Source organism: Ambystoma mexicanum, chromosome 4q, assembly GCF_040938575.1.
Source record: "Ambystoma mexicanum isolate Mex_15411 chromosome 4q, UKY_AmexF1_1, whole genome shotgun sequence".
NCBI classification, from domain to species: domain Eukaryota; kingdom Metazoa; phylum Chordata; class Amphibia; order Caudata; family Ambystomatidae; genus Ambystoma; species Ambystoma mexicanum.
In genome coordinates, this window is record NC_090928.1 from 650,709,142 (window position 1) to 650,725,236 (window position 16,095).

Genomic DNA, 16,095 nt, shown 5'->3' on the forward strand with positions numbered 1-16,095 from the left:
ACGAGACATTCCGTTGAGCGAACCGATGGTGGGGTGCCCGTGCGTATCTCGCGGCGGGCATGGACTTTCAGACCCGAGTGTGACAACGGACGCCTCCCTGGAGGGATGGGACATGCACACCGGAAATCTCCACACAAGAGGCCTTTGGCTCCCCGAGGAGAAGTCGTTGCACATCAACGTCCTAGAGCTCCGGGACGTGTTTTGGGCCCTCGGGTCCTTCGTTTCGTCCCTCAAGGGCAAGGTGGTGCGGGTCTTCACCGACAACACCACCACAATGTTGTACATTCAATAGCAGGGGGGTTGGGGGGGTACCAGATCCCCAGCTTCTCTCCAAGGAAGCGCAGAATCTATGGCATTGGGCTGTCGCCCAAGGGATGTTCCTGGTACCCTTTAATCTAGCAGGAGTGAAGAACACAGTCGCCGACTCAGCAGGGAGCTGCGCTCTTGCCACTAGAGGGAGCTTCGACAGGATCAAGTGGATCTACTCTTCCGACGATGGGGCAATCCCAGATCGATCTGTTTACGACGAACACCAAGTGCCGGAGGTTCGCCAGCAGGTTTCCCCAGCCGGGGAGCATGGGGATGCATTCTCCTTCCCCTGAGATGGCCTGTTCCTCTGTGTTCCCGCCGTTGCTTCTGTGACTCATCAGTCGACTGACACGGGCCCGGTGCAGAATGATCCTTGTCGCACCAGCGTGGCCGAGGCAGATATAGTACCCGGACCTTCTGGACATGTCAGCATCCCCTCCAGTCAAGCTTCCGGCAGACGCAGATCTTCTCGCCAGGGAAGGAGGCGCGATCCTACACCACGACCCAGGGTCGCTGAACCTGCAGGCCTGGCTCCTGCAGCACTAGAGTTCAGAGGGTACGAGATCCCAGCAGATTGCAAGGAGGTGCTTGCCAAGGCCAGGGTGGCTTCGATTTTTGAGTGCTATGGACATAAATGGAAGAGGTTCACCATCTGGTGCTGTGCACAGAAGATAAACCCTTTCTCCAGCATGGGGTCTGGCATGGATTCACATGCTCATGAATATTCCTCGTCAGGCTGGGAATCCTCGGTAAAAAAATCAGTATCAGTATCAGTTTCTGATCTGTCTTTCGTAGTAGTAACCAATCACTGATCTCTGCGTTATACTGACCACAGCCAATGACTGCCATCTCCCTAAGCCCGTCTCTGGCAGCCATCTTCAGATTTTTACCACACGTTCAAGTGTTGGGATCCTCGTGCTATTGCTCTCGAGCTTTAGTGCTTTTTTCGCGCTTTTTCTTAGGAACATTTTCTCTTTTTCGGTCAAAAGAGCCTCAAGCTCCACCGTTTCTTTATCCGATCAACGGGGACCCGTGTCGGATTCTTCTACGCCCCTCAAGGGTGAAGATTTCGTTTAGCCACGCTTTTTGGAGGACTCCAGAAGTTTCTCAGGCCCATTTCGATCATGGCCCAGGAGAAGGAAAGCTCGACGCCCGGAAAGCTTTGCAGGGTCTGCCCTGGATGCCAGCTTCAGAGACGCACGTGGAGAAGGACTGTGCGTTTTGCGGCAATATGTCGGAGCGGACGATGAAGGACCGCCATCTGCGTCTCGCCAACTGGCTGGAAGGGAAGAGCCCGTCAGGCGAGAAGAAGTCAGAGCGGTCTTCTAAGACCTTTGAGGGCGCCCCGGCGACGGGGGTCCAACAGAAGGCCAAGCACCGCCAGTCCGCTGGCACCGGGAGCGCCAAACGGTCGCGCTCTACGGGCGCCAGGCAGGGTGTATCCTCCCTGGTGCCATCAACCACGAGCCAACGCTCTGGCTCGGGTAAGAGGAAGGCCGAGCACCCGGCGAAGCTCCTGGAGAGACCCCGGTCGAGCTTGAAGGCCCCATCGGAGGGGGAGCGAGGCCATGACCCTTCCCCCAAGGAGAAGGCGGTGAGCGCACCTAAGGTGGTGAAAGCCTTAATCCACCCGGCCAAGGCCTCTCGAGAAAGTCGCGGCGGCCCTGGCTCAGCCTGTGGAGGCTACACCAGTGGTGGCGACCTTGGGGCCCAGAGACTCCCTTCCACCGCGGAGGGAGTCCTCTTTCATGCCCATTGACAGGACCCCTGTGAAACCTCCGACGGAGAAGAAAAAGGGGGGGGGCAGGAGGTCGTCGTGGATTCGGTCTCAACCTCTGAGGAGGAGCTGATCGAAGTCTTAAGCCATGGTGTTGGCATGGAAGAAGACCAGCCCGTCGGGGGGGACCCCGACGTAGGAGACGACGAGAACGTCGAGGGTGCCGACGGGGCTCCTGACCGCCCGTCAGACTCCCCTACACCAGTGCCGCAAGACAACTCGGCGGCCATTTTGTTGGCTATACAGTCCTTATGCTCGGAGATAAGGACGAGATTGCCGTTACCACCAACGGAGGAACCTCTCCCGACGGGGGACCCGGAGCCAGGCCCTTCTGGGAGCACTCCTCCTAAGAGAAGGATTCATCCTCCGCCTCCTTTTCAACCATCGCGCCCTGCTCAGCCCTCCTCCCCGTCCACGACCCGTGGGGATGATACGGGGACTGACACGGCCGCAACGGGCACAGACGAGGTTTATGACGAGGATCTCCCGTCATCACCTCCTCCCCGCCCGACGAGATTGGATCGTTTCATGCTATGATCGCCAGGGCATCCAAGCTTTTCCAGCTCTGCCCGGAAGAGAAGGAAGGTTTCCTTTATCAACGGCGCGAGACCAAGAGGAAGACGGTCCTCGCTGTACCTCTACTGGACGATATCTGGGATGAGGGTCTCGCCCTCCTCAAGAACCCATCCACAACGCCTGCAAGAAGGGATCGGTACGAGAAGAAGTACCGGGTCCTGGACGCGGCCCCATTGTGCCTTTGGGCAAAGCCGACCCCGGACTCGGTCGTCTCCGCGGCGGCCAGGAAGAAAGCGGGGGGGGCCTCGGCCTCTACGTCAACCTCCCCGCCGGACGGCGATGGAAAGAAATTGGACACGATGGGACGCAGAGTCATCTCATCGGCAGCGACAACGATTAAGGCTGCCAACGCCTTGGCTATTGTAGCCCGCTACGACAGGGAGTTGTGGTACAAGATCGCCCCCCTGCTGGACTTCTTACCAGACAAGAGGGCGGAGGCCCTAGAGATCTTGCAGGAAGGAGAAGTGGCGTCGGACCACGCCATCACGATAGCGACGGACATCGCTGACACTGGATTTCGCCAGTTGGGCAACGGCGTGTGCCTTAGACGGCGTGGATGGCTCAAGGCAACTGACTTCCGTCAGGATGTGCAGACCAGAGTCTTGGACATGCCGTTCGACGGGAGCAACCTGTTTGGGAAAACGGTGGACGATTCCCTACAAGCCATCAAGACGGACACAGACGGCCGGGCTCTTGGTGTTCTCCAGCAACGACGGCTGCCCTTTCGGAGCGGCAGAGGCAAGCAGGGTGCCTCCAAAGGTTCCGGCGGCGGATTTTCCACCTATCGTCAAGCGGCCCGTTCGTCGTCACAGGAAGCCTACAGGGGACGAGGCAAGTCGGGCGGACCCCGCCGTCGTCGCCAAGGAGGACAAGGCGGCAAAGCCTCGTCTAAGCAGGACTGAACCGGCCATGGGCTCTGGCCCCCACCGAAGCACCCCGGTGGGAGGCCGGCTGGCGAGCTTCGTGAACGTGTGGGAGTCCATCTCCACCGACCGTTGGGTGCTGGATGCCCTGGCACAGGGTCACGCGCTCGAGTTTCTAAAGAAGTGCCCGCGCGTCCCCCCCTGTGGCCAGGAAGGAACGTCACTTCCCTCAACTTCTCTTGGAGGTAAAGGCGATGCTCAAGAAAGGCGCCATCGAGCTCGTCCCAAAGAGGCTTCGGGGCTCTGGAGTTTACTCAAGATACTTCCTCGTGAAGAAGACGGGAGGATGGCGTCCCATCCTGGACCTACGCCGACTGAACAAATTCATCAAGGCACAGAAGTTCCGGATGGTCACCCTCCAGCACGTCCTGGGTCAACTGGAGGAGGGCAATTTCCTGTCGTTGGATTTGGAGGATGCCTACTTCCATATCCCCATCCTAAAGGGACACCGAAAGTTTCTCAGATTCGTGGTCCAAGGGCGTCACTACCAGCAGTTCAGAGCCCTTCCCTTCGGATTGAGGTCGGCACCCAGGGTGTTCACCAAGTGCCTCGCACCGTTGGCGGCGCGGCTGCGCCTGGAGGGGATCCACGTCTACCCCTACCTGGACGACTGGCTCATCCGAGCAAAGTCAAAGGAGCTTGCCGCGCAGCATACGGCGAGGACAGTCCAACTACTCACGGACCTGGGATTCTCCATAAACTACGCCAAGTCCCACCTGGTGCCCGCTCAAGACGCACTGTTTCTGGGAGCGAAGCTCGACACAGTGGCGCTTCTGGCCTCTCCGTCGGAGGAAAGGACGAGGGCCATCTTGGGCAAGGTGCAGCGGATGCTGGTTGCGGACGCGTCCATCAAGTCCCTCCTTTGAATGATGTCTTCTTGCATTTATCTCATCCGCCTGTGCAGGCTTCGGATGCGCCCGTTACGGGCAGCTTCGAGGACAGGATCACACTCGACGAGAGCTTCCGACGAGCAATCCGGTGGTGGGGCACCCGCGCGCATCTGACGGCGGGCATGGACTTCCAGACCCTGGGCCACCAGAAGACCGTGACCACGGATGCCTCCCTGGAAGGGTGGGGAGCGCACACTGAAAATCTGCACGCGAGGGGCCTTTGGCTGCCGACGGAGAAGTCCCTCCATATCAACGTCCTGGAAATCCGTGCAGTGTTTTGGGCCCTCGGGTCCTTTCTTCCGTCCCTCAAGGGCATGGCTTCTGAGAGGCTCAGATACAAAGATTGGGACCTCCCGCATGACACAATGGAGGTTTTGCTTTCGGCCAGAAGGACTGCAACCAAATCTTTATACCTCTGCAGCTGGTGTAGAGATAAGAATGTTGACCCTTTCTCATGCAATACACTAATGGTTTTCTCTTTTCTTTTGCATTTAGCAAATCTGATGCTCCTGATTGGTACGATCAAAGGTTACCTAGCAGCGCTTTCCATCTTTAAGCGCACTGCTGAGGAAGTCTCCTACTTTAAAATACCTCTGGTAATACAATTCTTGAAGGGATTAACTAATGTTTATCCCCCAACTCATTTTCAAGTCCCTCTGTGGGATCTCAATTTGGTCTTAAACTTTCTAATGGTTACTCCTTTTGAGCCTCTTCATTCATGCCCATTAAGACTGCTTACCCTCAAAACAGTCTTCTTAGTGGCATTAACATCTACCTGAAGGATGAGTGAGTTAAAGGCTTTATCCTGCAAGCCTCCCCACACTGTCTTTCATAAAGACAGAGTGGTATTAAATGTGAAGCCTAACTTCCTCCCCAAGGTTGTTTCTGAATTTCAGATCGCTCAGAAAATAACTTTGCCATCCTTTTGCACTCCTCCACATCCGGGGAAAGAGGAAGAAAAACTGCACAGGCTTGTTCCAAGGCGTGCATTAAGTTTTTACATTAGCAGGTGGGCAAAACTGAGACAAACTGATCAATTGTTTGTAGGTTACATGGTTCATAAATTGGGTCTAGCCATCACCAAACAAACCATCGCTAGGTGGATCATTTTAACAATTGCAGAATGTTACAAATTGACCGGGAAAGACCCTCCAGAACATATAAGGGCTCATTTGACCAGGTGTGTGGCAGCTTTGTCGGCTCTGCAAAGGGGAGTGCCAATAAAGGATATTTGTGCAGCTGCCACATGGTCGTCTGCACACACCTTTACAAGATACTATAGTCTGGATGCCTCCACTAGCCAAGAATCTCTTTTTCAAAAGGCAGTACTGCACTCCGTGCGTACTTAATGACTTAAATATTACTCCCACCTCCAAATTATATTACTGCTTTGGGAGTGTATCAAAGATGAGGAATACGTGGGAGGACACAATCCATTCGAAGAACAAGTTACTTACTTACCCATGGTGACATTCTTTTGACTGGATTTTCCTCCCACGTATTCCTTATCGCCCCTCCCATCCTTCCCTGCAGTAAAACTTCCCTTGTGGTTACAGTCTGCACTCTCTCAAGGGTAGTAACCGTCTAGCTCAGGATAGTGCTCTGCTCTTCAAAATGGAACTGAGCAAAGGGCGATGCACGCGCTACTTATACCTGTGATGACGTCTACGTCGAGACAGGCCTCCGAGAGACATCAAGGCGACAGGCATTGACATACATCGCCCTCTACTGAAAAATAAATTCTGAGGCAGCAAGCTGGATATTAGGAAATATCAAAGATAAGGAATATGTGGGAGGAACATCCAGTCGAAAGAACACCATGGGTAAGTAACTTGTTCTTTGGGTTAAGAGGGTGGTTATGGTGTAGGACGCCCTCGTGGATGATGTTCAATGTCATGACAGAATACACGTTGGAGGTTTAATCATGATAGCTAGCCAGTTTGGTGAGGAATTTGGCAAGTACCTGCACCATGTCTGATTGTGTTTGGTAGCTCCCCACCACCCGAGCTGCGCCATGATCGATTGCTTCGTAGTACTTGCCCTAATTTAACATTCATGCTCTAATTGAGCTAAAACACAGGAAAAAAATGAGGAGAACCCATTCCATTTCCTTGTGCAAGTTGACTATGGCTGCAGATCACAATATGCCACTGCCCACGTGGGGGTAGTGAACAATATAGAAGTGCAGTAATGTGGGAATCAGTGGGAACAAAACATAAGAATAAGATGTTTGCTGTTCTGTTCCATTACAAGCGTTATTTTATTGAGGCTCCAAATTGCTTAGGCCCCTACACAGCATGCTTAGAGTGAAGGCAAATAGTACATGCTGTGTAATGTATAGTATTGGAGATTCTCATAGTCCATAGGATCATACATTCTGTTACGAATGACTGCTACCCTTCTGATTCCCAGTACAGATTTGGTAGGTGTAAACATTAAATGTGTAAACAACACCACCACCATGTTCTACATCAGGAAGCAGGGCGGTACCAGATCCCCCAGCCCTGTCCAAGGAGGCTCAGGATCTGTGGCATTGGGCCGTCACCCAAGGGATGTTTCTGTTGCAGTTTCATCTGGCAGGGATAAAAAATACCATCGCCGACTCGCTCAGCAGGGAGCTGCGCTCGTGCCACGAGTGGGAACTACGACAGGGTCTAGTGGACCGCCTCTTCCGACCGTGGGGCACACCCCAGATCGATCTGTTCGCGACAGCGACGAACTCCAAGTGCCGGAGGTTCGCCAGCAGGTTTCCCCAGCCGAGGAGCATGGGCGATGCTTTCTCGTTCCCCTGGGAGGGCCTGTTTCTATATGCGTTCCCTCCATTGCCGCTGCTGATCCGGCTCATCAACTAGCTCAAGAGGTCACGGTGCAGGATGATCCTCGTCGCACCTGCGTGGCCGAGGCAGATATGGTTCCCGGACCTTCTGGACTTGTCAGCGTCCCCGCCAATCAAGCTGCCAGTGGACGCGGATCTTCTCTCCAGGGAGGGAGGCGCCATCCTCCACCACGACCCGAAGTCGCTGAACTCGCAGGCCTGGCTCCTGCAGCGTTAGTTTGGAGGTTACGACATACCGGCCGACTGCAGAGAGGTTCTTGCAAAGGCCAGGGCGTCCTCAACTCTTAAATGCTACGGACACAAATGGAAGAGGTTCTCTGTCTGGAAGATTAACCCTCTACGGATTACGGCTCCTCAAGTACTGCCGTACCTGCTGATGCTGGCCAAGGCTGGGCTGGCGCACGCTTCCATCAAGATTCATCTTGCTGCGATCTCCCGATACACCAGAACCACGCGACGGACGTCTTTGTGGTCTCATCGTCTGGTGAAAGAATTCATGAAGGGACTGTTCAGATCGTTTCTGCCGGTGAAGGCCCCAGCCCCGGCGTGGGAGCTCAACGTGGTGCTGACCAAGCTCATGGGACCTCCGTTCGAGCCTCTGCACTCAGCTCCGTTGAAGTTCTTGTCGTGGAAAACAGCGTTTCTTGTGGCCATCACCTCCGCACGACGGGTGGGAGAGATCCAGGCCCTTTCCTGCAAGCCCCCGTACTTGACTTTTCACGATACGAGGGTAGTGCTCAGGACGCACCCCTCCTTCATGCCCAAGGTGCCGTCGGACTTCCACCTCAACGAACCCTTGGTGTTGCCTGTTTTCTTCCCTTCGCCGCCGGCTGAAAGGACTTTGCACTCGCTGGATGTGGCTAGAGCGCTGAAGTTCTACGTGGGCCGGACAAAAAGTTTTAGGAAGACGTCACAACTTTTTGTGAACTTTGGACCTGTCAATCGGGGGAAGGCTCTCTCGAAGGCTTACATTTCCAGATGGCTCTCCGGCTGTATCATGTACTGTCATCGGTTGGCAAACCGACCGCTGCCTGGCCGTCAGAGCCCATTCCACCAGAGCGATCGCAGCTACCACGGCGTTCCTATCTGGTGTGCCCTTGCTGGACATCTGCAGGGCTGCTACGTGGAGGTCGACGCACACCTTCGCGAAATTCTACTGCGTCGATCGGGATTCCAGGGAGGAGTCCAGGGTCGGCCAAGCAGTGCTGCGCAACCTGTTCGCCTAAGGTGAGCCTGGTGAGGAGGTAAGAATTGCTTAATGTTGAGATTTGGATGTGATGCTTAATATTGAGCCTTTGCCACCTCCCGTGGTTGTGCATGTGTACTGCTATGTATTCTTTATTCATGAGCATGTGAATCCATGCCAGACCCCATGCTGGAGAAGGAACCTACCTGTAACTGTTGTTCTCCAGCATGGGTCTGGCATGGATTCACATGCGAACCCTCCCGCCTACCCCTCTGCGGCTCTTCACTTGGTCATACTGCCAGTTCACGTGCTACCAAATCTGAAGATGGCTGCCAGAGGCGGGGCTTAGGGAGATGGGAGATGGCAGTCATTGGCTGTGGTCAGTATAACGCAGAGATCAGTGATTGGTTACTACTACGAAAGACAGATCAGAAACTGATACTGATTTTTCTTTACCGAGGATTCCCAGCCTGACGGGGAATATTCATGAGCATGTGAATCCATGCCAGACCAATGCTGGAGAACAACAGTTACAGGTAAGTAACTTGTTCCATCCCTCTCGTCGTACTTACCATCTCTCCAGAGATCTACAAGGTCAAATCTGCCAGAGCACTGCCCAGGGGTTTAGATGCTAAAGGCTATTTGCGTTCCTTGAGGTCTGATCCGGCCATGTGTCATCGAGGTGTCAATGAGGTGTCATCAATATTTCGTAAGCATATGAATTCACCCGGCACATTGGCACCCTCACACCCCCCCCCATCTGAGCAAAGTTTGGGAGGCCGGGCCCCCCCAAAAGTGCTAGATGGACAGTATGTAGAAATCGCTATGAACTTTTGCGTGCCGTCACCACACCCTACTCCCAGTACAGACCCTGGGCTCTCCCCACCCTACTCCCACCACTATCCCAGTGCTACCGCCCATCCTGCTCCCAAGTATACACACATCCATACACATTTAAATAAAAGAAATTGCCACAAACGTACCTTCTGAAGGGGCCTGCATGTGGTTGCTAAAATGCCCCGGTCCAGGTTGTTCTGCCCGTATGTGTGAGGTGGTGCAGGAGCACCCCCTCGCACATACGTACATGCAGTGCCCCAGCCAGCATTTCCAATGAGCTATGTAAGGCTGGCGAAGCGAAATACCGCCAACGTTGCATGGCTCAGTGATCATGTGCAGCTGGGGAAAGGAACTGTCAAAGGCAAACAGTGTTTCCCTTTGACAGTTCAGCCAGCCCAGGAGCACTCCCTCAGCTGGAAAAAGCAGCTGAGGGAGTGCTCAGTGTTTCACTGGGCTGGCTCCTCCATAATGGGTGAAGTGGTCAGTGGGCGGACGCACCCTCACCCATTATGGATGAGCCGGCAGGCTTAGACTGGCCTGTAGGGCGATGGCCGTACCAAATAATGCAAAATGCTAGTGTAGGCCAGTCAAAATGGGCCACTTTTTTGGCCAATGTGGGCCAGTTTGGGGAGTTACTTCACTATGCAGCTAGTAGTTTTGACCATTGTTGCTGAATAAATATTATTTAAATATAACAATTTGTTTACATTTGAACAAAAAACAACTCCTTGGGTACTAATCAAATAGTCTGTGACTAAAGGACTGAATATCCATTTGCAACTGCTGGCCCTTTTTTCATTGGTGCCTAAAACCGTTTTATGGTCTAGTCTGACCATGTGAGCCTCCCCTTCCCATTTCCTCCAATCTAACCTCATTTCCCCCCCCCCCCCCCGGGATGAGGCCGCACGCCGCACAGTTTGAAGACCTCTGCTCTAGACTGAGAGGCAGAATTTTGCCTTAAGAGTTGGCACAAGGGCTTCCAGTAAAGATCATGGGCATCTGCTTTTCTAGCAACGTAGACATTCTTCAGGTAGATTCCAGTCAATGGCTTTGCCTTCTTCACTAATACACACATTTACACACACATGGGGGCAAACCCAGCTGTCCATCACCTTTGGTACGCCAATCCACTGACTTTCTGGGTGTGGCATTTTACCCTGTGACAAAACAGGACAAACTGGCAGTATCCTTGCCCTGGTAGCCATATGAACTTAGCAGATCAGCACAAAGAGTTTGTTTTTCAGTGAGACTTTGGCAAATGTCTCACTAGCCAAAAATCTTTCTGAAAAATCTAGAACTTACTCGGGTAAGCCAGAAATCCCTTTTTTGTTTGCTTTTTCTTAGCCTTGATATTTTATTGATCTAATATTTTATTTGGTTTCTTTCTAGAGATGCAGTGAGTGACCTAGCTTTACATTTTTTGAATAAAATGAAGATCATGGTGGTCAAGGACATCGAGAGGGAGGATATTGAATTTATCTGTAAGGTAAGGAAGCACTTGTACCGTTAAAACCAATAACCTCATACTACAACTTTTTGAAAACATGCAGTTATTGATATCTAGAACTAGATTTGTCAAATGAATGGTTTGGTGGGGGCGCTGTTGCGCACATCTAAGATGGCCGCCTAGTCCCAGAGCTCCGGCTTCTATAAATCCTTCAAGATACGCATCCTCTCTCAGGACCGTTCGCGGAACAAACGAAACGCACCGTCTAGTGGCGCAAGACTGTGTGCACATACTGAGAAAAATTTGGGCCGAACCGCGTTGTAGATAACGTCCTGAAGATCCCGCGGACGGAGGCTGAGACATTGGCCGCCCGCCAGTTCCGGGCGATCTTCCCCCTGGAGCCTTGGGGGGAGGGGTCGGTTCGAGTTGGAGAGGCCACGCTTCGTCCAAACTCCTTGATGTGATGGACTGTCTCTAACGGCTGATGTGACGGTTGCACTTCGGTATATACTGCTGCTGCGCGCGGCGGACGCGGCTATCCCCCGGACAAGGCCGCGTGGTGTGCAGCCGTCATGCTCCGACCCCCACGCCTGCGGAGCCGCCTTGGCCCCCCTGATATCTCCTGCTGGTGGAGGGCCTCTCCACGTGTGGATGGGCGTTAAGAACAAGTGGGGCAACGCACGAGGAGGGAGGATCTGCTGAGGAGAGGACATTTTATCCGACTACAGCCCATCCTTAAAAGCCTCTCCGGCACGATAAGTGGGTCTCAGCTCACCATCGTCCCTGTGTGGAGTCCGAGCCACGCGTTGGGGCGGACGGGGCGCAGGGCGCTAGAAGACGCAGTCTACCAGAGTCTACACATGGGCCGATACGAGCAGAAGGGAGCACGCCCCAAGAAAACAGGCCCAATGGACTCCTTCGCCAATTCCCAACCCAGCGGGTCCGCGGCGCCCCCGTCGCAGCAAGAGGACAGTCACCCTGAGCTGCCAATGGAGGAGAGGGTGGACCGATTGATGGCCATGGTGCAGAACGGCTTCCTAGCAGTGAACACTAAATTGGACGACATAGGGGCAACAATTAGCTCCTTGAAGGCAAGGGTGGACAAGGAAAGCACACGGATTACTGAGGCCGAAGGTAGGATCGCTACCAATGAAGACTCGATGCAACATGGCCGCAATATTGCCCAGCTGAAGGGGGACCTTCGGAAAACCCTTGCCAAATGCGAGGACTTGGAATCCCATTCTAGGAGGAACAATATCCGTCTGGTTGGGGTGGCTGAAACCTTTGGCAAAAGGTCCATGGAACGTCAGGTAGAGGCCCTCCTGAAGGAACTCCTGGGCCCCGACTCCTTTTCGGGCCACTTCCTTGTGGAGCGAGCTCACCGTACATCGGCGCCTCCGCCCAGGCCTGGAGCTCCACCTCGTACAATAATTGCCCGTCTTCTCAATTATAGGGACAGAGACGCTATCCTGCAGATATCCAGGGAGAAGGAAACCCCATTCTATGAAAACAGGATTCACGTATATCTGGACTTTTCTACCAATGTGCAATCACTGAGGAGATCCTATGAGCCCGTCAAGAGACAACTGAGACTACGACAGGTCCCGTACTCCCTTGTCTACCCGGCGAAAATGAGGATTCAGCATGGAGGCAGGGCTCAATTTTTTGAAAATCCAACCGAAGCCATGCTCTACGTGGAAGCCTCCATCCCTCTACCGACCCGGGATCGGGCCGGAAACCAGAACCTGCCACCCCAGGGCGCGGTGGAACCCGACGACCCCGCGGGTTGATATACTTTTCTTTTTTTTTTTTCTGATGCCACACTGTTATAAAGTTTTAAATTGAAGCCCGCAGGGTGGCCCTGAAGGTAAATATTTTTTGGAATGGAGCTGTGCAGACTTCCTGGGTCGGCGGTCGTACGAGTGCAGCACACACCCCCAGGAGTGTTCCTAAGTTATGGTTTTAGGGGTACATCGTCCAGTTGGGGTTGATGATGCGGGAGGGGGTTGGGAGTGGAATAGGGTGTTGCGGTCCGAAATACCGGGGAACCCATGTTTACGGTTGTTATAGCGGTTAAAATAGAGAGCGGTTTTGCAGCGGGATACCCATTTTCCCCGCGACAGGGGCGGGAGCATGGATGTATGCCTAGTATCAGGTGCAGCCATGACGCAGGTTAATAAGGGCTTGAGTGTTAAGCTCCTTTCCTGGAACATCCGTGGGTTAAATAACCCGATTAAGGCAAGGAAGATCACGGCGTATATTACACGTCACAACCCTCACATTCTTTTTTTGCAGGAAACACATGCGCTTGGGCAGGTCAATACTAAACTCTTACCGAGGTGGGGGTCACACAGATACCATACAGAATACTCAGCACAATCCAAGGGAGTGTTGACTCTCATACACCCCAAATTGTGTTTCAAATATCAGTCCAGCAAAATAGACCCACACGGTAGATACGTACTGGTATGGGGTGAATTGGCAGGGCAACAAGTGCTTCTGATTAATAACTATGGTCCCAATTTAGATGACCCACAGTTTTATTGTACAATACTGGATATGCTATCATCACCTAGGGAGATACAAATACTCTGGGGTGGCGATTTCAACATGATACTGGACCAATCCCTGGACCGTTCGACTGTCCCCAGAACCCCCTCCAAGGCCGCACTGGTGGTAACACAATTGATGGAACAGATGGGTATGGTGGACGCATGGCGTGCATTACATCTAAGTGAGAAGAAATATACTTTTTACTCGTCGGTGCACGACTCCCACTCACGCATTGACTACTGGATCGTCAGTCAATCCCTTTCCGGGGCGATCTCCCAATGCGAAATACATCCCCGTACCCTTTCGGATCACTCGCCGGTATCGCTTGACATCAACTTTAGTGACGTCTCTCCCCCGGCGAGAAGATGGAGGATGCCCCCTGCAATCCTAAGAGACCCCAACATATGTGAATCATTGCACGTAGAGATTGTTGAGTTCTTGGAACTAAACACAGGTTCTGTTGCCACATATGCCACACTGTGGGATGCATTCAAGGCCTGGGTCCGGGGAGCCATCCTAGGCAAGTCGACTGGTATGTTGAAGTCGGTACGTGAGGAATTGGGGGTGGTAGAGACAAAAATTGACCTATTGCAGACCGAGTATAGCATCACACAGGATAAGGGAACCCTGGCGCAAATACATATCACAAGAATTACACAAGCTAGTCCATAGAGAGGTTCTTTACATGGCGGCTCCAGCCAAAGCCCGACGATACGGGGAAAGCAATAAGGCTGGGAGATTCCTGGCCAACATGCTTAGAGCTGATAGGCACCACAACCCGATCCCGAGCATACAAACACCGACTGGGGAGACGGTTAACAAAGACCGAGATATTAATTCTGCTTTTACTGAGTTCTACTCCTCCCTCTACTCCAACCACGATACAAAAAACAAAGAGGATACGTTTCAATATCTGGACAACCTCGATCTTCCCACACTAACTGCCGGAACCCGTGATATATTAGACAGCCCAATCACATCAGAGGAGATTGCAGAGGCCATAAAAACTCTTATCGAGCGGCCGTTCCCCCGGCTCGGACGGCCTTCCTGCGGAACTATACAAGGAATTCTCTAGTGAATTAGCCCCGATACTGCTGAAAGTGTGGGAGGAGGCAATGAGCCTCCGGGTGCTCCCGGAATCGATGCAAGAAGCAATCATCACCGTCCTTTTGAAGCCCCGTAGACCGCCACAAGACATGGCGTCCTACCGACCCCTGTCTTTAACACTGACGCAAAAAATTTTGCAAAAGTGCTGGCAACCAGACTCCTGCCATACATGCCGATCTTGGTTCATCCCGACCAGGCCGGCTTTATACCAGCCAGGTCCACGGCTCTCAACCTAAGACGCCTATTCAATGTTATGGCACAGATCGACCCAGATGCCAAGGCGGCCGTGGTCGCATTAGATGCCGAGAAGGCTTTTGACACTGTTTCCTGGGCATACCTCTTCCTAGTGCTGGAGCGGTTTGGGTTCGGCCAGTACTACACCAACTGTGTCCGATTATTATATACACAACCGACAGCTAAGGTCCTGACTAACACCACTCTCTCCCTGTCATTCCACCTACACAGGGGGACCAGGCAGGGATGTCCCTTCTCACCCATACTTTTCGCTCTGACCATTGAACCAATGGCGGAATTCATACAGCAAAACCACTCACACAGAGGCCTTAGGATGACCGGCTCCCCCCCAGATAATATCACTTTATGCTGACGACACCCTTTTATATGTCCGTGACCCCAAAGAGAACGTGCAACACATTATGTCTGATATACATGAATTCTCAGATCACTCGGGTTACAGGATTAATATACCGAAATCAGAAATATTTCCCCTTACTGACGGCACGGGAGACCTAGCCGAAATAGAGGGATTTAGACCTGCCCCCACCAAGGTACGTTACTTAGGGATAATGGTCGCCAGAGATAAAACCCTGTTATACATGCATAACCACGGGGTACTGTTGTCAACCCTTTCGACCAAATTTCAGATATGGGCTAGCCTTCCACTATCCCTGTATGGCAGAGTGGCGCTACTTAAAATGGTGGTTCTCCCCAAGCTCCTATATTACTTCAATAACATCCCACTTTGGCTTGGTAAACCCTTTTTCTCGAAACTTAAATCACTCGCCTCCACGTTTATTTGGAATGGGAAAACCGCCAGGATGGGTTGGGACAAGATGGTTGAGCCTTTTGTACAGGGAGGCATCGCGGCACCAGACTTCGAGCTTTATTATCTATGCGCACAGGCGCAATTTGCAAAACATTGGTTCGACCCAGAGGACACTGCCCCCCACATAGTGATCGAAAAGCACTCTGTTCGCCCAAACAACATACGCTCAGTCCTTCTCAATCCAAGCTATGGGGACATATGCCCGTTCGATCCAGTATACACAACCTCTCATGCCTGGGCCAGACTTTACAAGAGGCTAGGACTCGAATCCCCCTATGACCCGGAAGTCCCCCTTTGGGACTTCTCCAGCATTTCCCCCACATTCGACCGAGCCCTCTAACAATCCTGGGACCCTAACAAACTTTTCACACTACGCGACATGTTCCCGGATGGGGAGTTCTGTGATCTCACGACATTCACTGAAGCGGTGGGGAGGGGCCAACTTAAACGCCTTCAATATTATAGAATGAGGGCTGCTTTCTCGGCGAAGTGGCCGACATTTCCACAAGAACCCCAATCCCATGCATGCATTAGGTCACTAGTGTAGATGGACGGTCAAAGCAAGGGGGTCTCTATGCTATATTCATT

General features: G+C 52.8%; 1 protein-coding gene across 1 annotated transcript in view; it reads left to right on the forward strand.

Annotated features, from left to right (window-relative positions):
- CCT4 (chaperonin containing TCP1 subunit 4) overlaps positions 1–16,095 on the forward strand; it is a 472,029-nt gene that overhangs the window by 245,061 nt on the left and 210,873 nt on the right. The window contains exon 9 of the mRNA XM_069608221.1: positions 10,724–10,820. Coding sequence (XP_069464322.1) covers positions 10,724–10,820 — 97 coding nt within the window. The remainder of the gene's footprint in view (positions 1–10,723; positions 10,821–16,095) is intronic.